This window comes from Corythoichthys intestinalis, chromosome 4, assembly GCF_030265065.1.
Source record: "Corythoichthys intestinalis isolate RoL2023-P3 chromosome 4, ASM3026506v1, whole genome shotgun sequence".
Taxonomy (NCBI): Eukaryota; Metazoa; Chordata; class Actinopteri; order Syngnathiformes; family Syngnathidae; genus Corythoichthys; species Corythoichthys intestinalis.
Genome location: NC_080398.1, coordinates 54,437,741 through 54,463,423, shown reverse-complemented (window position 1 = coordinate 54,463,423; position 25,683 = coordinate 54,437,741). Strand labels below are relative to the sequence as shown.

The 25,683-nt window shown below is 41.4% G+C and overlaps 1 protein-coding gene across 4 annotated transcripts in view; it reads right to left on the bottom strand.

Annotated features, from left to right (window-relative positions):
- The window catches only part of zfpm2a (zinc finger protein, FOG family member 2a), a 219,671-nt gene that overhangs the window by 126,123 nt on the left and 67,865 nt on the right, over positions 1-25,683 (bottom strand). For 3 of the 4 annotated variants that reach the window (XM_057835246.1, XM_057835245.1, XM_057835247.1), the window contains one exon: positions 1,274-1,398. In XM_057835246.1, coding sequence (XP_057691229.1) covers positions 1,274-1,398 — 125 coding nt within the window. Of the gene's footprint in view, positions 1-1,273; positions 1,399-12,892; positions 13,023-25,683 lie in introns of those variants that run through there. The other variant, XM_057835248.1, reaches the window with a different exon arrangement.

The window sequence follows — 25,683 nt, the reverse complement described above, 5'->3', positions numbered from 1 at the left end:
ACCGGAGTTTAGCTTAAGCCTGAAAGGGGCTTAACAGAAACACCTCAGCATTGATGGTAAGTACAGTATATTATTGTTTTTTTTAAAAATCTTATCAATATGACATACAATACATGTTTTCGCATAGTTATTGTGAGATTTAGGGGGTATATAGGGTTACTTAAAGGGTTCATTCCGATTTACGTGGAAATTCGGGTTATGTAGCCAGCGTAGGAAGGGAACTCGTTCGTAACCCGGGAAGTACCTGTACATGGTATATTACTACAAACAACATACTACATGGAAAAAAAGATAAGATTTCATAAAGATCATAAAGAAGACAATTGTTTTAAAAAAATATAAAGTATTCTTAAACTACTGGGTCTGGATTAATAGCGGATTGTGTGTTAATTGAGGAGTGCTGTTAATACACTCGTACCACTTGTCCTAACAAATGGAATTCGACAAACTTATTTTTATTTCGCAACTCTACCATACACTATATAAATCAGTAACATTAGACAGTACAAATAATATGGAAACAAGTACAGCTTTTTTACAAACCCTACTTATCAGTTAACATCTATGATATATGATATGACAAAATTCCTGATTTTGCTTGTAGCTATGTATCGTGATCCCAATTTACCCCCAATTAGCCCCAAGTCCTCCCCAATTTTTAATGCTTTGGGAAATAATTGCACATTATGCTTTTAAACAATTACAGCAATAAAAGTTGACTGGACACTCTACACGCTATAAACTGATAATGGAACGCAATAGGTATTAATGGTTCTCTGCATGTGGTCATGATTTAGGTGGTTTTCTGGTTTTACTTTCATGATTCATAGGAAAACACAAAAAGTCTTTGAATATTTGATTTCAAACTAATGTCCAGTCAAACATCTTTCATGAATTCAGAATATTTTTATTTCGTGCAGTAATAATAAACACGGAACACTATGATCTATTTATTATAAATGCAGGTATACAATTTATCATATGACATGTTATCCTCACTTGACATTAAAACAAGGTATTATGGCCTTATTATTATTATTATTTTTTTTATTTCTGTGCAGCGCAGCGCAGATGGCTCTTTGAGTAAAGATTGCAAGACACTGTTCTAATGTCATAAATTTCTCGGAGCAGATGAGAAACTTCGTTATCATCTCTTAAACTGCATACGGGAACAATGTTTGCAACATTTGATTTTATAACACCCCTACCCAGTATTGAATCATTACTTCCTTAATTATGTAAATGAATACAGTATAAGTCAACAAGAACGTACCAGGCAACTGTTCTCGGTTCCCATTTCAATCTTCCCTTCAAAGGGGCCCCAAGTTGTTCCCACAGGCAGTTGCTGACGGCTTTGGATCCGGCGTTCGCCATCTTTAAGAAATGCATCCAGCTCTCCTGAAAACACAACAGTAACCATAACAGTTAAGCACTCTGCACAATTCAGTCCAGAAGTTCTACGGCAAATCACAGTGACGCTAACACATTGGTTTCTCCTGAAACTTACATTCACCATCATGTGGTTATCCCCAAGCCCAGCGGGATAAACATTAAGGGTTAAAGCTAAGCAGTTTCATAATGGATAAACAAACCAAGCAAGCAGTCATCTACTGGTGTGCCTCCGATGTCTCGTGCAGTAATGTTACTTGAAAGGTGTCATCTGTTGAGGTAATCTCCATAAGACATTGCAGGCAGCAGGCTAGAAACTGGCAGGGCTATTTTTGTAATTCCAATAAGGGCCCTTGTTTTTTTTCCCTTTTCTTTACAGTGCTCCACTTAATTAACAGTGAAACCGGATAGCACTGTTAGTACTACCGGTGCTCACCTCCTTGACACCCCAAGTTATCTTATCTCTTAGATTGAGTGTACATTTTAGGAATGGTGTTTAGTAAAATAGTTATGATGAACTTTAGGCAGCAGTTTACTAAGGCGGATGTTTTTCTGTGGGAGCATGTTTGTTTGTATACTGTACAAAGACAGAATGCTGCTCACAACTGTGAAAACATTTGGTCTTTTTCTGGCAGACTCACACATGCAACTGCTAACGATGGAAAGTTTGAGACTGTCCGACCAAAAGAAGATCAAAGAAATATGAAAGGCTTTTTGAAGTTTGATTGGTCAATCAATTGAAGAAGATCTGAAAGCGGAAGGATTACTATTATTGGTGAGAAAATCATTATTATTCTGGTAGGATTGAAGAGCATTGACTGGAAAAAGCACAAAAGTGCTACAGCACACTCCAGGTGGAAGGCTGTGATAATGAGCTGACATTCCCTCTACTGGCTAACTTGTAGCCTACAGCCAAATATAAGTGCAATTAATTAATCAGATGTGATACAAAAAACAAAAAAATTGGCTTGGAGGATTGATAGATACTGGCCAATGTTACATAGGCACCATGTTTCAAGACAATCGGCTCACGAACAACAGAGGAACAGGACTTCAAAGTTAGTTTCCACAAAAAGAAAAACTAGGCTATTACTTGAGTGGTGACCTGACAGGCTGCCTTCAGCCTGTAAAATCTGTAGATTGTTCAAAAGTAACAACAACATGGGGCTACAACACTATTGTGTGATTTGTTACCATTTCTACTACAGTAATCCCTCGTTTTTCGTGGTTAATGAGGACAAGAACTACCCGCGAAAAGTGAAAAACTGCGCAATAGGATTTGCCCCCCCACCCTCTAAAATAAATAAAATTAAAAAGATCGAAGTAAACAGTATTTACATGTATTTAATAGGGCTGTCAAAATTATCGCGTTAACGGGCGGTAAAATATTTGACGCAATTAACGCACAGGCCCCGCTCAAACAGATTAAAATGACAGCACAGTGCAACGCCAACTTGTTACTTGTGTTTTTTGGAGTTTTGTCGCCCTCTGCTGGTGCTTGGGTGTGACTGATTTTATGGGCTTAAGCACCCATGAGCATTGTGTAATTACTGACATCAACAATGGCGGGCTACTAGTTTATTTTTTTGATTGAAAATTATACAAATTTTATTAAAACGAAAAACGAAAACATTAAGAGGGGTTTTAATATAAAATTTCTATAACTTGTACTAACATTTATCTTTTAGTAACTACAAGTCTTTCTATCCATGGACCGCTTTAACAGAATGTTAATAATGTTAATGCCATCTTGTTGATTTATTGTTATAATAAACAAATACAGTACTTATGTACCGTATGTTGAATGTATATATCCATCTTGTGTCTTATCTTTCCATTCCAACAATAATTTACAGAAAAATATGACATATTTCATAGATGGTTTGAATTGCGATTAATTAAGATTAATTTTTAAGCTGTAATTAACTCGATTAAAATTTGTAATCGTTTCACAGTCCTAGTATTTACATATTGTATGCTTCACAAATACTAGTACAGTAAAGTATGGCATTGACATCTATTTACAGTAATTACTGTCCTTATGTAGTCACTCTCTATTGCGTGGAGGATGTCGTGGCGGTCCACTCACAAGCGTGTAGCGGGAATACATAATAAAAGTTAACATTCCCCCAGAGATGTTGAAGGTTTGTAGCCGGCTTTGGATGCTGTTAAAGCAGATAAAAATGGAGAAAAGTACCACTTAATATCCCCTTGGAGTTTGTAGAGGTGTTTTTTTTTTTAACCTGTCCTGTTCAGCTGCTTTACACGTAGACTGGAAATCTGAGTGTCCTATTGGTCTGAACAGTTTTAATGTAGCACATTGGAGTATGACATACTCCCATTGTGATCATTCAATGTGCCTCATTTATTAGGAGAAAGCAGCGAACAGGAAGGGGTTATGGGAGGACAGAAGAAAAGATTTCCCATTAGAATACATTATAATTCCATTAATTCATTCTACAGCCCGAAAACCTACACCAAATCCTAAATAAATACTGCTGTTACTATTGCAAATAGCAATTACAAAGAGCAAAACAAATGCAAACAACAAACAAATAAACATCGGAATAATATAATAATAATAGTAATAATGATAATAATAATAATACCTGTAATATTGTAAAAAATCTGGTTCTAATGCGGCAGTTGTATTTTGTATAGTGTACCTGAACGCACCGCGAGGCTGACAGCAGAGTGAGAGAGTGCAGTTGAGCTATTCCTTTCACTTTTAACATTCTATTGTTGCAGGCTGTTGGCGTGTTGTTTTTTTTTGCACAAGTTCTGAAATAATTGATTAAAAACCTGACGAAGCTGGCAATCTCTATGGCGATGGTTGTCACCTTTACTTATAAAGACTGGCAAACAGAGGTCAGAAGAGTATTGTCAAGCAGTTCACGGACGCGCACCCCACGCTCATATTTTTCCATTGGTAAGCCTCACCTTTTTTCTTTTTTCACCACCTGCTTTAACATTCTTGAAACCCATGTTGATTTCTCTCACATGAAAATCCACCATGTGCGCCTTGCGGGAAAACAATGAAACTGTGACGCTGTCATAAATTGTCGTATTTCGAGCATTTCGTCAGATGTAGAAACAATGGCTCACGGAATAAAGCCGCTCTTGGTGTTCTGCTCGGGCCGGACATAGTAGGGGCGGCGTCGATTGCGCTTACTGGACTTGTCATGTGTCAATCTCGTACCAGGAAAAAATCACAGACTTCAGATCAGTGCGCTTGTGTGTGTACAAGGGCCCTGAGTCACATACAGCATGTTTTGCTGATGCGAAGCATTCCTTCTCGTGCCTCAAAATGAAACGACACATATTTTTTCATTTTTATTTTTTCATGATTACTTTTTAAAACCAGCGAATAACGGAAACAGCAAATTTCGAAGAGCGAATTGGCAAGGGATCTCTGTACTGTATTTTTCAGACTATAAAGCACACTTGATTAAAAGGCAGACCATCAATGAATGAGTTTTTTTTTCCAAACATTGTGTGCCTGGTCAAGAGGTGCATAAGTACATCAATGTACGGCATTAGGCATTTGTTCTTTATTTTTTAACATTATAACTATTGTTTTATTAATTAGTTAATTCATTATTTGTTTTGTTAATGGATTTGATGAATTGTGAATGTTGGTCTTGAGCACTTTACTCCAACAAAACAGTTACAAGCACAACCAGAATTTATACATAAGGCAACCTGGATTATAAAACACACTGTCCATTTTTAGTCTGCCTTAAAAAAATACAGTAATATGACACTTAGAATAATGAAACTAAAATGCAATTGTCACTATGTATAGTGAACTTCTGCTTGTTTGCCGTTTGAGACATGCACATATGCCTATTTGATATACTGTATATAATAAAGTTGAAATAATATTTGTTTTAATGTGTTCTTTTCGAGAGAACCAAAGGCTTATTAACACTTTTGAGGGCCGGGGGAAAAAGGGTTTTAAATACCAGATAAATAACGACAGAAAACTGTTTTATCTGCCTGTTGTGATAATATTAAAAGTTACAGTGTTATGCTTCCAACCTGCATGATAATTATCTGACCATTAAATCGTCTTCTTGTAAGCAGTGCTGATTCATCAACTGTGATTAGTGGCATAAGAAGGGAAACCTAAATGTCAAACGTAACTGTAATTTTTGTGTTTGTATCTATGAATATACCCGGTTCTGTATGGATTTATGTACCATTAAGCAAGTCGTTCTTCTTTTCTCCTTCCTCTTTTGTCTCTGCTGCTACTGCTGCAGCAGCGGAAGGTGGGTAAGCTCATTATGAAGAAATAATTAAACACTGATGCACAGCTGGTCATCATCACTGAGATCAACAGCCACCGCTTGATGCATTCTGTTTGTCCTCAGATAAGACCGGCGGCCTTCAACTACTTGGATACAAGTTGCTGTTTAGCGCCACTTGACATGTAGCTCAATCAACCTCGAGCCAGCTTTAAGTTTTCTTTCTATAGGACTTTTCAATTTTTATTGAAGGGGGTTGCTTATAGTGGGTAGTGAATATTGCAGGTGCAAGTGAGTGAGGTAAGGAGAAGTGGGAGTTTAAGGGACAATTTGTGTGGTTTGTGGTTCACCGTGTTTGGGTTCCAGTTGTGCACATCTCACAACAAATGTTGCCTGAGGACCTCCGTGCACAGATGGCTGGTCACATCTGCTGCAGGAGCACATGGACTTCACAAAAAACACTCATGGATGAATAATGAGTTGCCTTTATGAACTGTCTGGATGCTCCATGCTCACTTTCAAAGGTTTGTAAAAGTGAAACATGACATAGAGTAAGATCTGGTCTCATTTTCCAATCAACTCCCCTTTTGGGAATTAGATTATCCTATAACTACCGTATTGGCCCGAATATAAGACGGCCCTGATTATAAGACGACCCCCTCTTTTTCAAGACTCAAGTTTGAAAAAAGACTTTTTGAACACCAAATTAATTTTTATACAGAAAATAATTAGAGTACATCCGAAACAAATGATTATAACAATATATTTGAGAGAAAAAGCATGTTATTTTGCCTCATTCAAATCTTAATATCTGAACATTTAAACATGTAAATTAAAGTGCAATCACATTCGTGAATGAATGGCTTCTGGTTTTTGAAATAAACCAACCTGTTGTGATAAAACAACAACATTGCAAGGACTGCATTAACCATCAAAGTGTAGTCTAACTGTCACTGTAGTCTTGAAACAAATCTGAATGAGGAAAAACATTGCAATAAAATAATGCAAACTGGTTAAACTTGAGAGTAGCTGAGAGTCTGGCGCCATCTAGCGTCGTGAATGGGGAGAGTTGCTGGAATCTGTCATGACAGAACATCGCTTCAATGATATCTGGCGCCATCTAGCGTCGTGAACGAGTATAATGTCTAGTCCACGAATATAAGACGACCCCCTCTTTTTCAGTCTTATCTAAATGCAAAAAACACCGTCTTCTATCCGGGCCAAAACGGTATATACGGTGCTGAAACCCTTTGAGCATATTTTCAAGATGCAATTTAATTTTTGCTGTAAAATGTATTTGAGTTCCCATATAAATTTTATAGTGACAAACATTTCTATTCATTGAATAAAAAGTTCTAGTGTTCTGTAACAACCAACAAAGAACCAAGAGGGAATATGATAACTATTAGGAGATTTAATTCATGTGTTGATCCAGTTTTCAAATGTCAAACATTCGACAAACTTAAATATAATAATGAAGCTTTACCCCGATTCCTAACCAGCACGTCCTCGCCACCTTCAAGCTCTTCACCACCCAAACCTACCCTACACTTACCCCCTGCATACATAGCCCACTGGACCTCCCTTGATAAGATCATCATCTGTCGCTAGACTCTAGGGTCTGTTCTTGCACTCCACAGATACTTGGCAGACCAATGAATGTCCCTTTGTGAGGAGAGATCCTCCTCAGATAGCACCCAAGATGCTCAATGCTAGCATCTGTTTGTTTTGGGGTGTCTACCGTATTTTTTGTTATTGTGCAGAATAATAGGATGCTCCTTTCCCACTTCAGTGGCATATGACTGAATACTAATATGTTCCTTGGTGGTCGAATGCCAACATGGTATGGTTTGAAGAAGAAATTATTGTTTACTATTCATTCAGGTACAACATGAAAAGTGTAGACGTTTACCACCAATTCAACTCAATTACAAATGCCATTTTAGAAGTGTTTTTTTTTTTTTTTAATCCCATAGACTGGGATAGGCTCCAACACCCCTATGCAGAATGGAATGAATGAATATAAGGAAGGCGATATAAAGATGTCTGTCTCCACATTTAGTCATTCAGGTCCCCTATATTTTTACTTTTGGATGACTTTTCCTTTATTGCATATATTTTATACTAGAGGTCGACCGATATGTGATTTTTTAAATGCCGATATCTAAAAAAAATTCAGCCGATTGCCGATATCCAAAGCTGATTTTAGAAGCCGATATTTGAGGCCGATGTACCCATTTTTTTTTTAAAGCAAGTCGATTATGAAAGCCAGTTTTTAAGAAACTGCTTAACCCTTGAGAGTCGAAGGACGCGCCGGCGCGTCCTCAGCGCACGTCGTCTTTGAAGCGCCCTCACGTTTTAAATACGTCACCCACATGCCGTTGGTTGGTCTCGTTTTAAAGTCCGGAAGTTGCGGTTTACTCTCGTTATTATTTGAAGTCAATCGACCAATTAAAACGTGAGATATTGTCATTTAAGTTTTATAGTTTTATTGTCCTCTCAAAAAAACATTAAAACGCTGCATGGATCATTTGTTTGTGTCTATATTTCCATCATTTCTTGTCCTTTTTCAAAACGGAAGCTCCATGAAAAAAACACAAATCAAACGAACCCTTTCGAAGTCACAGTGGAAGCACAAAATGCGTTTTTTAAATAAATATAACTGCCATGCGAGGTTCCAACGAACGAGAGGGAGGAGTGTTCTGAAGCAGCGAGGTGGCGAGCCGACGGCCGTTTGGATCGAGCAGCGACTTTGTGTGACTTTGAGAATGAACGGAAAACTAAATTTAGCGCAAGCAATTGTGCTATTTGATCAACTTGAGGAAGAGGATGGTCCAAATTCGTCATCATCGTCTTCTTCGGAAGAGTCCTCGAGTGAAGATAGTGACGTATTTGAACACGTGGGTGACGCCATCGACGAGCAGAGGTAAGCAAACTCACTTTTTTTTTTTTAGGCTGGAAAAAGTTTCTTTTGAAAGTTTCTTTTGATATTGCAAGACAAAGTTAATTTTGATGCAATATAAGTGTGTGTTTGTGTATATAATAATAAAATGTGCATACCAGATCAAAGTCGTACGTGAACTGTGTGTATCCAAGGCAGGAATTTATAATTGTGGTGATCTTCTTTCTATATGAAGATTAGGGATGTAGCACATATTCAGCTATGGTATTCTTTCTATTGTCATACATATAGATTTCCATGATTATTTATTGCTGTATATATTATTATTTTATACTTTATTATTTTCATAAATACTGACTTTTTTTTTCATGTACATTTATAGTGACAATGAAAGTAAAGTGAAATGAAAATGGAAGGGTGGAAAGAGGACCAACACCCCATGGAAGTGTGGGCTGTGTGATGTCGCCCTGTTTCGAATTCCAGGACGAAACTGCTTTTCGGAGTGGCATGCCTGAAAAAAATTTAACTTGTTTATTGTAAATATTTTTGAAAATACTTTTTTTCCCCCAATGTTATATATATATATATATATATATATATATATATATATATATATATATATATATATATATATATATATATATATACATTTTTTCCCACAATCAGTCTTCTCAATTTGTGTATATAAATGTGTGTTCAAGAAGCTTGATTGTGTGTACATAGTTTTCATCAGGTGATGGGCCGCAATGCCTAAACTCATAAAGAGATGGCCTCTAAACACTTTTTGTGTTAGATGGTATATATTTTTTCACTGTTCGGTCTGCTGTATATACCCTGTTTTGACTAGAGCATGTATAAAGGCAAAAAAACGCCTATGCTATACCAGTTGTTTATGTTGAATTGTCAAATATAAGACTATTTATTCTAAAATTTTTTGGTTGAATGTTCATCCTAACATGTTGAATAAATATTACAAAGTTTCAAAACGGTTCGTTACGCATGTTTGGTTGTCAATTGGACATCAAAATTAAAAATTTTGACAAAACGATTGTGGAATTTTTGGTCTTTTTGGGCCCAAAATGATGATTTATAATTGGTCAGTGACGGAAACAACAGTTTGGACATAAAGTTCAAGGTGTCACAAAAAAAGGGACCAAACCAGGCCATCGTAAACAATTCTTTCTTTGAAATATAAAGGAAACTTCAAAGGCATGCAAAATCAGACAAAATAGGCCCAGACCTTAAAGGGTTAAACAGCTTCAAATTTACAATGATGACCTGAGAATTAAAGGATTAAAACAGTCTATTGCTACCAAACCAATGAACGCAGCACTTCTTTTATGCTTATACACACTCAGCAAGAACAGTACATTATTTTCAAATAATTAAACCCACCAGGACGTCACGACGAGTGAGAGTTTAAGAGGATGCTCACCATGCCAAAGCTTATAGTAATGCGAACACTATCGGTACAAGTTACATTTAGAGTGAATGAATGAATGAATTTATTGTCATTGTCATCATCATCAAAATCATTGACAGTTTCAGAGTGTGGAATTTTACCCGAAGGAAAGACGAAGACAGACAAGGAAGACGGGAAAAACAGATGCTTATCGAAACCCGTCCCCCATCAGCCCGGGACGCACAAACAGCATATTGTGTATCAGTCCAGTCATAGTCTTACACATTTCGTTCAAAAGTCATTAGCCACGTTTACATGCTGACTTTTATTCATACCGATTCAAATCATTCCGAATGGAAATTTCACATCAGCTGTTTACATGTCACTTCATCTATTCCGATCCAGCGTTTACATGTGTCTGCCTTTATTCCAAAAGGACGTTTGACAACTGCCATCTGACATGCGCAGATTAATCAAAACAAAGCGTCACGTTGCAAAACATGGAGATCGATCGTCAGATCAGCTGCTGTTTTAACTTTTCGAGTGGAAACAAAACTTCAGAATGATACGCCGTTCATTTAAAAAGTTGTGTGGGTGCGCTGTGCGTGTGCTTGGAAGCCATGTTGCAAGTGACATTACTTACGTCACCATGTGACGTCACCACGTCAGTACGGAGCATGTGCAGAAAGAACGCAACCAGACACCATTCCGCTTCCCTGTTTACATGATATAATTTTATTTCTAAACGGTTTGGGAAAAGGAATATTCCACCCCTGTGAATTGGAATGAAATTCCATTCGGTTTGGGCCTGTTCATTCCGAATGAGGTGTTTATATGGAACACATTTATTCGGTTTGAACAAATATTCCGATTGTAATTGGAATATTTGGCTCCATGTAAACATGGCAATTGATTGCCATGGATTTTCACATATTGTCAATTTGAGTGAGTTCATTGTATCAGTTGATGTCCAAGTAGGTGAAGGGTGAAGAGTGTAAGGATAATTCAGTAAACACCTTAAAACGCTAAAGCAACATTGCATACTCACTCATCCGAGTAAAAAAAAAAAAAAATTCTTATTTACACAACAGGCAAGTCTGAAGCTCCCTGTTGTAGCCTGCCTTCAAGCTGCAGCAGGGTCCTTCCGGGTTCCTACCGTCAGTCAGCGGCAGCCCCAGTTGCCTGATCAAAATCATTTTTTGTTAATTGGTCGATGTTAGAAAAAAGTCCATGTATTGGCCCGATATATCGGCCGGCCGGTATAATCCTTTTTTTTTTTTTGTTGTTGTTTTTTTTTTTTAATCGGCCAATGGCGGATGTTAAAAAAAAGTCCATATACATCGGCCAGCCGATATATTGGTCGCCCTCTATTATATAAATAATAGCAGTGAATTCTAGACATGTAATTTCTGAACTTGAGCAATGGGCCAGTTAATAATTTATTTTTTAAAAAGCAGTGGACATGCTTTAGATATTTTCTACGTACCATGATTTTCGGACTATAAGCCGTTACCTTTTCCTCTCATTTTGAATCCTGTGGCTCATAGTCCAGTGCGTCTTATGTGTTGATTTATTTGGGTGAATAGGTAACATTTTATTTGAGAGAAGCGTCATAAGACTGTCATAAGACCGTCATAATTATGACATGACGCTGTCATGGCCATTAATGAATGCTTATGACAAATGTCATTAAGTGTCACCCGGCAAATTTTGTCACGAACTCCATTTATGTCCAGCTCTGAACTTTTACATCCATTCTAAAGTGATATAATTTGCCGGATGACACTAAATGACATAAGCATTCTTTAAAGCTCATGCCAGTTATGAAAGTCTTATGACACCGCTGTCATATAAAGTGTTACCGGTTAATCTCTTTCGGCGTAAATATCCCATACTGCAGTGAGGACAGCTGCGGCTTATAGTCCAGTGCGGCTAATCTATGAACAAATGCTGTGTTCGTGTCAAATTTGGTGGGTGGCGGCTTATAGTCAGGTGCGCCTTATAGTCCGATAATTACGGTAAACTTTATTAATTTCAATTTGTCAGACTTTTTCAAAGAACCATCTTGAAAGTGAGAAAACTGCTGGTTGTTCTATAACAGATCCATAAAGCAATTTTCAAAGTACATAGTAGATGGCCTTGGCTATACTATGGAAAAGGGCAGATGTAATCGTGAATCAAAGACACACTTGATATCAAGCTGTAGCTTTGAATTAAAGCTAATAAATGGCTGATGCTCAAAGTTCAACTCGTGTGGGGCAATTGTGATGTTTCTACTGAATCACAGTCATCTTTGCTGATAGGCAGCGCTCGAGAGACAGCAAATGGGCTATAAATTAATATACCACAAGAGAGGCATATGGGGTGAAATAGAATGCACTCTATCAGTTCAACAAGAGGTGTCACATCTTTATAGCAGATAGGCCTATGTGATATGAAATTTTACAGCTGAAGGAGAAATGTCACACAGCTTTGATAAGAGAGCGATGAACTTTCTCCTTCCCATTACCCAAACTGCTATTATCGGGGCTCACTGAGCAAAATGCAACATTTATAACCCACAGCTCACACTATTATCTCTTGGGAGAGGCACTTGCTTTAAAACACCTCTCAGCCACCACACAGTACATTTCTTCCTCTTCCTCCTTCGCCTCACTTTCAACACCCACCTCTATTATCCCCAAAAAGCCTAAAGGGTACTGCTACTGTCTACATTCCTTTTGAACAGCAGGAAGAAGGAGCTGATCGATTATTCCCAGGCTGTGAGTCTGCTCACATGTGTGTAAATAAAAAACAAAGGTGGTAGCGCTTAAGGTCAGACTTGTTTTTCATGCAATGGACAATTAATAGGGAGTCTTAAATAGGCAAATTGTAAAATGGCAAATGGTCTTACACTTTCATAAAGCCTTTTAGGCACCAAAGCACTTTGACACTATATCCTCATTCACTTACTGATGATGTAGCACCGGGAGCGATGTGGGGTTCAGTATCTTGCTCAAGGATACTTGGACGAGGTCACCTGGGTGGAGAATCGAACCCATAAACTCTGCGTTTTGAAACAACAACTCCACCAATGAAGAATATAGAGGCATTTTTCGGGTTGAGTTGGGATGGAACCAAGTATATTTTAATCGTATATATAGTAGTTGATATCTTAATTGCAGGAGTGGAAAGTGGAAACTCATTTACTCTCCTTACTTTTACTATGTAGTTTTTTTCTTGTCGCTTAAATCTTTAAATCTGTAACTATACTTTTACTTAAGTAAAATTTCATCAATGTAACATCACTTTTGAGTATTTTTTGTCCGATTCGCTCCCCTTACACACCTGTTTAATTGTGCTATTTGTGATGCTGAGGCATCTGAACTGTTAGAGCATCACACAGTAAGCCATTTCTTGAGGTGATTGTACCTTAATACTGCCATGAATCAAAACATAAATGGTGGCTGAGGTGCAGGCAAAGATTCATTTCTTTCCACTAGAACTGGTTCGTTTGATCGTCAGCAATCCAGCTGTGGGAGATTACAGAAAGCCTTGTTGAGCATAATTGCGTTTGAGGAATAAATTTGAGAGTTCAGGGCTCCAGACTAACATTTTTTACTAGGAGCACAGTGGCCCCTAACTTAAAATTTTAGGGTCGCAAGCAGAAGATAAATGTAAATCGACATGCAAACTTTTCCTCTAATTTCACTGTTTAACTGATACTTTCATAATACATGCATAAAACTACAAACTTATGAATCTATATTTTACTCTCTATCAGTTTTGACATCAACCAGTATACTGCTTAGCAATTAGGTTAATATGGGAATTATTTTTTAAGGGAGACCCAGCTGTAACATGGATGCAGAGTGTCCCATTCCTGACAAAAAAAAAATATATATATATATATGAAAAATAAATTTTAAAAAGCAGAATCTAAAGATAGCCATGGGTTTAAATCAGAGGTCGAGAACCTTTTTGGATGAGAGAGCCAAAACAGCCAACATATTTCAAAAAGGTAATTCAACGAGAGCCATACAGTGTGTGTAAGTATATACTGTATATATACACGCTATATATTCTATGTTCTCTTGCCAGATTGTCCCAGTCCATGTTGTGAACACTGTTTCTTTCGTGAACTAATTTGAATGCATCACACGGGAGGGGGAGCGTGGTCGTCACAGTGGCCGAGACGGGCGGAGCCTCTCTGGGCACCCGTTTTGTGAGTCTCGCTCTCCTGGAACTGGTGACAATTTGACAATCATGAAAGTGAAAGCGATTGCATGCCTGTGTAATTTGGGGTACCCTTTCATGTTTTAATTTTCCCCTATGCATTTTTTATATAGTTCAGTTTCCTCGGCAGTCAGGAGGGGCCGACCCCGCCGCAAGCAGAGCGGTGACCGCATGACACATGGCCCACCTCCACCTTCTTTTTCTTCTGTTGTATTTTACATTGGCAAACCAGCTCGTTACATTATACCACCAACTTGTTGATTTAACCATGGGTTTGTCAGCAAAAAAAAAAAAAAAAATGCAAATGTTACCGGTCGCTCATGCGCAAATAGTTGAAAAAAATACTTGCACTGGCTCTAATTTTACTCGCAAAATGTGATCATTTGGTCTAAATTAAAGTAATTTCATGTGTCCTTTTTCCAGATCATATAGACAACACAACTCACCATCCATCCATCCATCCATCCATCCATCCATTATCTTCCGCTTAGTCCGGGGTCGGGTCACAGGGGCAGGGAAGCCCAGACTTCCCTCTCCCCAGCCACTTCAGCCAGCTCCTCCGGCGGGATTCCAAGGCGTTCCCAGGCCAGCCGAGCGACATAGTCTCTCCAGCGTGTCCTGGGTCGACCCCGGGCCTCCCGCCGGTGGGACATGCCCGGAACACCTCTCCAGGGAGGCGTCCAGGAGGCATTCGACTAGATGCCCGAGCCACCTCAACTGGGTCCTCTCAACGCGGAGGAATAGCGGCTCGACACCAAGCCCCTCCCGGATGACCGAGCTTCTCACCCTATCTCTAAGGGAGAGCCCGGACACCCTGCGGAGGAAACTCATTTCGGCCGCTTGTATCCGGGATCTTGTTCTTTCGGTCACGACCCACAGCTCGTGACCATAGGTGAGGGTAGGAACGTAGATCAACCGGTAAATCGAGAGCTTCGCCTTTTGGCTCAGCTCCTTCTTCACCACAACGGACCGGTACAGAGTCCGCATCACTGCAGACGCTGCACCGATCCGCCTGTCAATCTCCCGCTCCCTCCTACCCTCCCTCGTGAACAAGACCCCAAGATACTTGAACTCCTCCACTTGGGGCAGGATCTCCTCCCCGACCTGGAGAGGGCATGCCACCCTTTTCCGGCTGAGGACCATGGTCTCGGATTTGGAGGTGCTGATCTTCATCCCAACCGCTTCACACTCGGCTGCAAACCGCCCCAATGAGAGTTGGAGGTCACGGCTTGATGAAGCCAACAGCACCACATCATCTGCAAAAAGCAGAGATGAAATGCTGAGGCCACCAAACCGGACACCCTCAACGCTTCGGCTGCGCCTAGAAATTCTGTCCATAAAAATTATGAACAGAATCGGTGATAAAGGGCAGCCTTGGCGGAGTCCAATCCCCACTGGGAACGAATTCGACTTACTGCCGGCAATGCGGACGAGACTCTGACACCGGTCGTACAGCGACCGAACAGCCCTTACCAAGGGGCTCGGTACCCCGTACTCCCGGAGCACCCTCCACAGGACTCCCCGAGGCACACGGTCGAACGCCTTCTCCAAATCCACAAAACACATGTAGACTGGTTGGGGGAACTCCCCTGCACCCTCAAGGACCCTGCCGAGGGTGTAGAGCTGGTCCACTGTTCCACGGCCGGGACGAAAACCACACTGCTCCTCCTGAATTCGAGATTCGACTTCCCGACTGACCCTCTTCTCCAGCACCCCTGAATAGACTTTACCGGGGAGGCTGAGGAGTGTGATCCCTCTATAATTGGAACACACCCTCCGGTCCCCCTTTTTGAAAAGCGGGACCACCACCCCGGTCTGCCAATCCAGAGGCACTGTCCCCGATGTCCACGCGATGTTGTAGAGGCGTGTCAGCCATGACAGCCCTACAACATCCAGAGCCTTTAGGAACTCCGGGCGGATCTCATCTACCCCCGGGGCCTTGCCACCGAGGAGCTTACCAACCGCCTCAGTGACTTCCACCCCAGAGATCGAAGGGCCCACCTCAGAGTCCCCAGACCCTGCCTCCTCAAAGGAAGGCGTGCCGGTAGAATTGAGGAGGGCTTCGAAGTATTATCCCCACCGATTCACGACGTCCTGAGTCGAGGTCAGCAGTACACCATCTTCACTATACACAGTGTTAATGGTGCACTGCTTTCCTCTCCTTAGACGCCGGATGGTGGACCAGAATTTCCTCGAAGCCATCCAGAAGTCGTTTTCCATGGCCTCGCCGAACTCCTCCCATGTCCGAGTTTTTGCCTCAGCGACCGCCGAAGCCGCAGTCCGCTTGGCCAGCCGGTACCTGTCAGCTGCCTCCGGAGTCCCACAGGCCAAAAAGGCCTGATAGGCCTCCTTCTTCAGCTTCAGCTTGACGGCATCCCTTACCACTGGTGTCCACCAGCGGGTTCGGGGATTGCCGCCACGACAGGCACCAACCACCTTACGGCCACAGCTCCGATCGGCCGCCTCAACAATGGAGGTGCGGAACATGGCCCACTCGGACTCAATGTCCCCCACCTCCCCCGGGACAAGATAGAAGTTCTGCCGGAGGTGGGTGTTGAAACTCTTTCTGACAGGGGATTCCACCAGACGTTCCCAGCAGACCCTCACAATACGTTTGGGCCTGCCAGGTCTGGCCAGCAACTTCTCCCGCCATCGGAGCCAACACACCACCAGGTGGTGATCAGTTGACAGCTCCGCCCCTCTCTTCACCCGAGTGTCCAAAACATGTGGCCGCAAGTCCGATGACACGATTACAAAGTCGATCATTGAACTGCGGCCTAGGGTGTCCTGGTGCCAAGTGCACATATGGACACCCTGTGTTTGAACATGGTGTTTGTTATGGACAAACCGTGACGAGCACAGAAGTCCAATAACAGAACACCACTCGGGTTCTGATCGGGGGGGCCGTTCCTCCCAATCACGCCCCTCCAGGTCTCACTGTCATTGCCCACGTGAGCGTTGAAGTCCCCCAGTAGAACGAGGGAGTCCCCAGAAGGGGCGCTCTCCAGCACACCCTCCAAGGACTCCAAAAAGGGTGGGTATTCTGAGCTGCTGTTCGGTGCATAAGCGCAAACAACAGTCAAAACCCGTCCCCCCACCCGAAGGCGGAGGGAGGCTACCCTCTCGTCTACCGGGGTAAACCCCAACGTACAGGCACCAAGCCGGGGGGCAATAAGTATGCCCACACCTGCTCGGCGCCTCTCACCATGGGCAACTCCAGAGTGGAAGAGAGTCCAACCCCTCTCGAGAGGATTGGTACCAGAACCCAAACTGTGTGTGGAGGAGAGTCCGACTATATCTAGTAGGAATTTCTCTGCCTCACCCACCAGCTCAGGCTCCTTCCCTGCCAGAGAGGTGACATTCCATGTCCCAAAAGTTAGCTTCTGCAGCTGGGGGTTGGACCGCCAAGGCCCCCGCCTTTGGCTGCCGCCCAACTCTCTGCGCACCCGACCCCTTTGGCCCCTCCCACAGGTGGTGAGCCCATGGGAAGGGGAACCCATGTTGCCTTTTCGGGCTGTGCCCGGCCGGGCCCCATGGGGACAGGCCCGGCCACCAGACGCTTGCCTTCGAGCCCCACCTCCAGGCCTGGCTCCAGAGGGGGGCCCCGGTAACCCGCGTCCGGGCAAGGGAAACTGGAGTTCATGTATTTTCTTCATCATAAGGAGTCATTTTGAGCCACGCTTAGTCTGGCCCCTCTCCTAGGACCTGTTTGCCATGGGTGACCCTGCCAGGGGCTTAAAGCCCCAGACAACATAGCTCCTAGGATCATTGGGACACGCAAACCCCTCCACCACGATAAGGTGATGACTCACGGAGGAGACAACTCACCATGAATAAATGAAAACCTTCACAGAAAATCTATGTGATGTGTATCGATTTCGTGACGGGCAGATCTCACAAAATGATTGTCAGTATTGGAATCGGCAGGATGATATCCCGATCAGAGCACCTCCATCCCTATATACTGTATGCTTCTCATAAGTTAATAATGTTGGGCGCAGGGCAGATGAGGTAGTGAATATTACTGGGTCAGGTCAGAAACAGGGCGGTAAAAAAAAACAGTCAACTGTACTACTGTACTAACATAATGTTGTTGAAGTATTGCACTGAATGTAACAGTTCAAAACGGTGTAACTAAGACAAGGTAACTCAGGCTGCTTCCAAACCTAAAATATTCCTTGATCTCACTTATATGATTGCCCTTCCGAATCAAACCCTTTGAGATGTTACAAATTAATTAAGTATCATGTTGTTACTTGGTGCCAATTTAACTGCAATGGAAGGTAATCCAAATACAGGCTAAGAATACAGTTCAAATATTAAAAATACTGAATCTTAACTGAAATTATACTTGAACTAATGAATTTTACTAGCTGACAAGTAGCTGTTTCCATCAAAAGCCAGAGTCGGTTAGAAGCCTGGCTGCTGACAACAATCTGCCAGGCATCCATCGTTGGTGAAGTGCAGCAATTTCGATTGATTGCATGTAAAGCGGGACAGAAACACTTGAAAAATGATTGTCCTCACAGAAAGATATGTCCCGTATCACTACCAACATCTAGAGGACACGCACGAGTGCTGAAGCAATCCAATTCTTTTAAATGCTTTTCTCAAAATTTCTAACCCATCAAAAGGACATTACTCTACTTGTGAGTGTCAAGATGATTGAGAAATGGATGGTCTGCTAACTCTGGATGAATTCAAAGGGGCAAGACTAAAGTTGCCATGCTCTCTCTTCATCCAGTACTTTAATAGTGTGTAAAGCATTGTGTGATAAATACCAGTTCAAATACTGCAATGCAGTTGAGAACACATTTGATTGCGTTTCAATTTTAATCACGCAGCTAAAATGACCAAAAACAAATATCACTGGAGATGTTCTTTGCAAGGAGGGTAACTACTGTATGTATGTTCCATAACAATAGGTGATTTACATACGCCAAACCTGCTTGGTCTTATTTTATGACTGGCTGACGGTGTTATATTTTTTTCCTCCAATAACCTGCAGAAGGGACTGTCAGGCTCCTACGGATTTTGCATCACAGAATGGTGAAGTAACTAAAAACAAGTTTTATATTCTAGTATCGTCAAAGTAGCCATCCTTTGCTCTGATTACATTTTCGCACACTCTTGGCAGTCTCTCAATGCGCTTCAGGAGGTAGTCACTTGAAATGGTTTTCTATTCACAGGTATACCTTATCAAGGTTAATTACAAACTTTTGGCCTGTACTGTATATACAGTAGGCATGTGCCGGTTACTGGTTTCAAGGTTTACTGCGGTATGAAAACGTCACGGTTTCAAAACCACTTAAATTTCCGTCATGCCGCAGTACGGTATTAGTTATTTTTTTGTCCCAAAAATGCAGCGAGAAATCCGCGGCATGGAGCGGCAGCGCTCACCCCTCCAACTCCGGTTGTTGCTCTGTCCTGAAACTACACCTGAGTCCCCCTCCGCCTCCAAAAAAAACAAAGTCGCTAGTATGGGAGTACTTTGGCTACCGAAAAGAAACAGATGGCCGCTGCTTAGAGGAGGGCCGCGTGCAAGACATGCTGGCAGAGGGTGGTTGCCAGGGGAAGCAGCACCTCCAGCATGAATTCACATTTACGTATTATCCGTTTAGTGGTGTCAACAATAATCGATGCGGCGATGCATCCAGATGCAGGGCATGAATGATTCGATTCGATCCGGGCAACAAACCAAATCAATTCAGCGCATTTTAAAATATATAAGTACGTTCAAAAATATTCCCTGGACAATTCCGGTGATGCAACAGATTTGGTTTCCCCATTTGTATTATTCTTCTCAATGTTTCATATTTTACACACGCATAACTCTGGTCAAGTTTCCCACCAACCTCGTAGAAGCCAAAATGTCTCCAGATGTCTGCTTTCAATGTCTTAGGTGCATCAATAATCTTTCTCGCTCCCTCTTTCTCCGCTTCAGCCATTGTTATGTATTGTCCTATCTCTTAGAGGTTAGATCTTGTGCCCGAACCCGAACGGGTCGGGCCCAAAATGTTCAGCCTTCACGATCGGGCCGGGTCGGGTCGGGCCGCCGCGCCAGACTAATAAATTATTTTAAAAAATGGGGTAAAACCAAGAGCAGGCTCTCTGTATTGTGCATTTGCTTGTGCACGCACATGAACGCAGTGGCGCCGCCCGCTTTTTCTTCTTCTCCTCCCGCTGTGGCGCTTGTAATTCATTATGAATGACACTTTTATTTATGCACACAAAGGCAACACAAATGTGATCCTTTTAAATCTTCTCTGTGTGTCTGCAAAACCGCATGTTTTTTTTTTTTTTAATATTAAACTTTCTTGGCATTGTTGTGTAAATGCTTTTATAATGATCATAAAAATATGTAGACTATTTAAACATTGAGAAGACTTGCGTTTTTTTTCTGCCAACTGAGAATTCGTTACGAAGGACACTTTTATTTATGCACACAAAGGCAACAGAAATGTGATCCTTTTGAATCTTCTCTGTGTGTCTGCAAAACTTTTTTTTTTATTTTTTATATTAAACTTTCCCAGCGTTATTTCGTTGTGTAAATGCTTTTATAATGATCAGAAAAATATGTAGACTATTTAAACATTAAGAAAACTTGCGTTTTTTCTGCCAATTCGAAGAAATGAAAATAAATTGCTGCTGCTGCGTTTTTTTTTCCGCGTCACTCCAACAAATAAATAAAAAAAAAAAATTCGGGTTTTTCAGGCTGGGCTTGCAAATCTAGTTAATTGATCGGGCTCGGGCCGGGCTTCAATACCAGTGGGCCGTGTCGGGTCGGGCTGGATTTTTAGGCCCGATCTAACCTCTATTGCACATATATAGTGGGCTAGGCCTACATTTTACTTTTGTTCTACATTGCAATTTAGTTGATGTTTTGTTTGCAACTGAACTGATCGCTGGATTGATATTGCGATAAAGATGCTGCTTCACTGCAATATTTTCTTTGTCGTGGTGACTAAAATACAGTGACTGTTATTACTGATTTTGCACAGGAGTTCAGATGTTGCACTGTGTGAAAGGCTGCTACTGTGTGTAAAAAAAGAGAAAGCCCTGGTCTCATTTAAAGCACTAATTAAATGCTGTGATCTGTTTTTTTTTTTCAATATATATAATATATATGAAAGTATTTTCATTTGACTTCAACCAGGAGTGACACAAGAGCCTAGAAATTTAATGTTTAATGTCCGACTGCTTGTGTTGCCTCATGATTCACGAAAAATATGCTTTGCTTTAGAATTTTAATGCATCCCAGGCTTTAATGCATCGCGATGCATTGCGGAATCGAACCGAATCGAGTCGTGATATTCTGAATCGAATCGAATCGTGGCCCTCCGAATCGTAATCGAATCGAATCATGAGGGCAGTGCCGATGTACACCTCTATTATCCATCACTTTACACAAATTTTTTGAGAGTTCACTCCAGCGTGTTTAGTGTGTCTAGCGATGGTAAAACAAATACTATAAGCAGGGGTGCACATAAGTGGTCCGCATGCGCGCATGCGTACTGGACGTAGACAAACGCGCTGGCCCTCAACGGTTTCCATACGCTTTTGCGTACCGATGGCTGACCACTGTATTTGCGGGGGACACGAGAAAATCACTTCTCAAAATGTCAAAGAGGCAGGCCCCACTGAGTAATTATTTCCGTGTTCCCCCACCCCCGTCAAAAGACAGACAGACGACAGAGATGTCACCAGAGCTACCGAAAAAAAGGACTTTTGCTGAAAAGTGGCTGCAGGAGGTACCATGGCTAGAAGCAAATGATGCTCGCACGGAAATGTGGTACGTGAGAATCCCAATGTTGCTGATAAGAGCAGCGCATTTTATGTAGGTTCAAAGAATTTCAGCCATCCAAACTTTGAAAAGCACGAAAAAAAAACAGAGAGCATGTGGCAATTAAGCAAACTATCGATGTCAGACAGGACCCCACTCGCCCTGTGGACAAGTGGCGGAATAAAGTTAATCAAGAACAGCGCCATGCACTGACAAACGTGTTTTTGCTCGCATTTCACAATGGTAAACATGCACGTTCAATGAGCTCTTATGAGGAGGACATCCCACTTTTACAATGGCTTGGAGTTAATGTGGGAGGCAAAAAAAATATACGCACCCCTGTTTATTTCTTTACATTTAGCTTCGAAGTAATGGCAATTTTGTTGTGCCAGTTGATAATCAAGGATTAATTGTTAATATAATTAATTAAAGGTAATTGGCTCTAAGTAAAGCTTGTCATAATTTTATCGCATCAGGCGGGTCGGCTCTCAAGCTCAATGAGGACAACGTCACATCTCCAGGTCCTCCTCTGAGCAAAAAAATATGTGCACCGCTGACTATAATGTAAGCTTGTAAACGAGGCAGGATAACGTGTCTAGTTTGCATGCCAAGAGGGCTAACTAGTTTCCTATCTACCATTAGCCTACTTTTTGTAAGTCTTCCCCCATTGCATACATCTGTTCAAAATAACATTTTCATAACAGAGCCTGTGGTGATTTTTTTCTCTCTGGCGACTTTCTGTGTTGAGAGAGGGTGTGTGCGTGTGTGTATATTGTGTAAATAATGACAAGTCATACACACGCGTTCTGTCTCTTGCTCTTGCTCTCCATTAATATTCAATTATCGAATAATAGTAGTCTTCGTATGTGTTTTACATAAAAAATATATGATAACATTGATTTTAAGTCCAGTTTATTTATTCATTTATTTATTTATTTATTTATTGTGCTAATGTTGAGAAACTTGAGTTGTGGCTGTGGGTTTAGTCTATAAATTCTATTTATTTCCGTTTTATTTAAAATATTTCAGTTATTTATTTTTGGTTATTTTAAAAAATAATCTTTTATCTTCATGTTGATGTTCCATTTTGCAAATATGTTGTGAGGAAAAAAAAAAAAAAAAAGTAATTTTCAATGGATTTTTTTTAACCCACACTTCTAAAAAATAACACATTTTAGAGCTATAATTGCAATATTATGAAGCCGCGGTATTTTTGCTTAAGGTTATCATCCCATCTCATTCCGGCACATGCCTAATATACAGTATATTTCAGTGTTCATGGGTGATTAAGACACAATGGCCTTGAAGAACACAACATACACTGGCGCAGCCACCTGTCTGCAAAATGTAAGAAAGAATGGGGACCATTGCATTAGATTTAACCTAAAGGTACAATAATGGTACACCTTTATTTTTTTAGACCGTAGCTAACACTGCACAGTGATTTTCTGTAGTTAATTCAGATTATGACTATTTTAAGAGGTCTTGCATCTCCTCCCAAGTCAATTACCAGTCTGCAACTTCCCCTGGGTAATGGGGAATGCTGTTTTTTTCCCTGGGTGACCTAGTTGTCTTTTGTGAGTAGGTTTTAGCCGAAGCAGTTTGACAGCCAACAGATAAGATGGATTAAGCTTTTTTTTCATCCAGTTTTGATGTGAACAGCGTAAAAGCGGGTTAAATCATTGAGTTTCAGGAGTATTTTTAAATGCCTGGAGATAGTGTGATAAAGGAGCTAAACCTAAGAATTGGGCTTGGAAGGTCAAGGTCGCAGCTTTAGAGAGCAGTTACCCCATGACAGGCCAACTCTCCTCTCTCTCAGAGCGAGCTGAAAACCGTAGTCAAGTCAACCTCTCATCACTCTGAGAAAAGATACACGGAAGGAGTGAAACAAAATCCAGCTAGAGCTCAAAGAGCAGTGCACCCTCGCCTTGTGTGGGTGCGCGCGTGTGTGAGAGAGAAAGAGAGCGTCAGGGAATTATTTAGTCCCTGCTTGTCCCAGTTTGTGTGCATGCAACGACGGGTGTGAGGCGTGCGCCTGCCTGTGTGTGTTTGTATACTGTAAAAATTCACCCATGAGCAACCTGCTCCATAATTAGGTTTTGATTATTTGCAAGTACTGAAATAAAACAGCAATTAATCTGTTGATATTAAACAGGAAATGAAGAATGGTGTACAAATTGAGCATTGCCGTTTACCGAGCCATGCGACTGCTAAATAAAAAATTCATTTGTGACTATAATTTGAGCTACACCTCCTCTTTTTTTTGCCTCCCCCAAACCTGATCTGAGGCATGCTTAACATGCGCATAGAAGTTGACAGCCATACAATCACATGACGCTACTCAGCCAATCAGTGATTCATTTGAATTTTAAGCCGCACTGTGGTGAAGCCACTCGAGCAAAAGAAAAGGTGAAGAGGCGGAAAACAACAAACCAGTCAATGATGATACACAGGGTCAAACTCCAACATGTTTACTTATCAGGTGTCACATCAGGCCAACATTGAGAGGTTTCTGCTCCGAAACCTTTCCACGGGGACATATTTAGACACATTTTGTGGACATCTTTTCCCTCACTGCTCCTCATGTCAGTGACAGGGGAGAGTAATCCTATACACAGGCTGCTATTGTGAAATGAGAAACTAGCCTCCTTCACTGCCAGAGACCAGATGCACCTCTCTCTCTCTCTGTCCTAATCTGTAAACGACTTAAAGGAGCCTTATCTCCGGGCTCTTCTGCTTCATTTCATGCTTGATTTACTTTAATTTGTCTGATAGGGCACAAGGATTTGGAAATGGCCCATCTTTCGGTGGAAAATGTTCTGATTTTTCTCTGGCATTGTTATGTGGAGGTTTTTGACTTTTCTGCCCCGTCCCTCGCTTTCATTCTTCCATCTCCATCTCTCTCTCCTGCGCTTCCTCTCCCTTTTCTTCTCCTCATTTCTCCTTTTACCTCTTTTTTTCTGTGAAAGGGTGAACAGGGAGCGAGGAGCGGTCCAGCGCAACAGTCTGTTTGAGCGCATTTGGATTCAAACTAACACACAGTAACTTTTCCACGAGGTGTGATTTTGCTGATGGGCAACAGCAACACTCGACTGATATTTGCCTTTCAGATCCACACTGGGTGGAGAGCAGCCAAGTGCTTCAAACCACAAAGATCTTATGTTTAAGTTAAGAGGCGACCGGCCCTCCACTTCACCAAGTGGGTGAACGGCTTGAGCTGATAATGTTGCTTCACAGTGCGGGACACGGACAAGCGACATGCTTTTACAGACGCCTTGAGTTTTTCTTTCTACCGGCAGAACTTAAATACTTGCATGGCTGCCTGACTGCTCTCGTCACTAACACATTTCCTCACTCGTGCTGAATGACAGTGCAGGAGGAGAGTTATGATTAGAGGAGCACAGATCCTGAATAATCTCCATCCCCTTCCATCAATGAGCAAGGCATGGAGGCAACAGGAAAAAAAAGGCACTAAAGGAGACAGGGGGGAAAGAAAGATATGTGCTCCGTGTACAGAGATGTCATTTGGATTTGCCGGCGTCCTGTAGCCACTCAAATCTAAATCCACACAAATACAGTCTGAACAGTCTGAATGATGCCATTTTCAAATTATTAACATTTGAGATGTATGGAGAAAAAAGGAGATTACAGACTCCACCAAGAGTTCCAGGTACAGTGTGCGGCACGCTTACATGTTTTCAACACTTACACACAAACTGGTAGGAAACGACATCACCACTTTCAA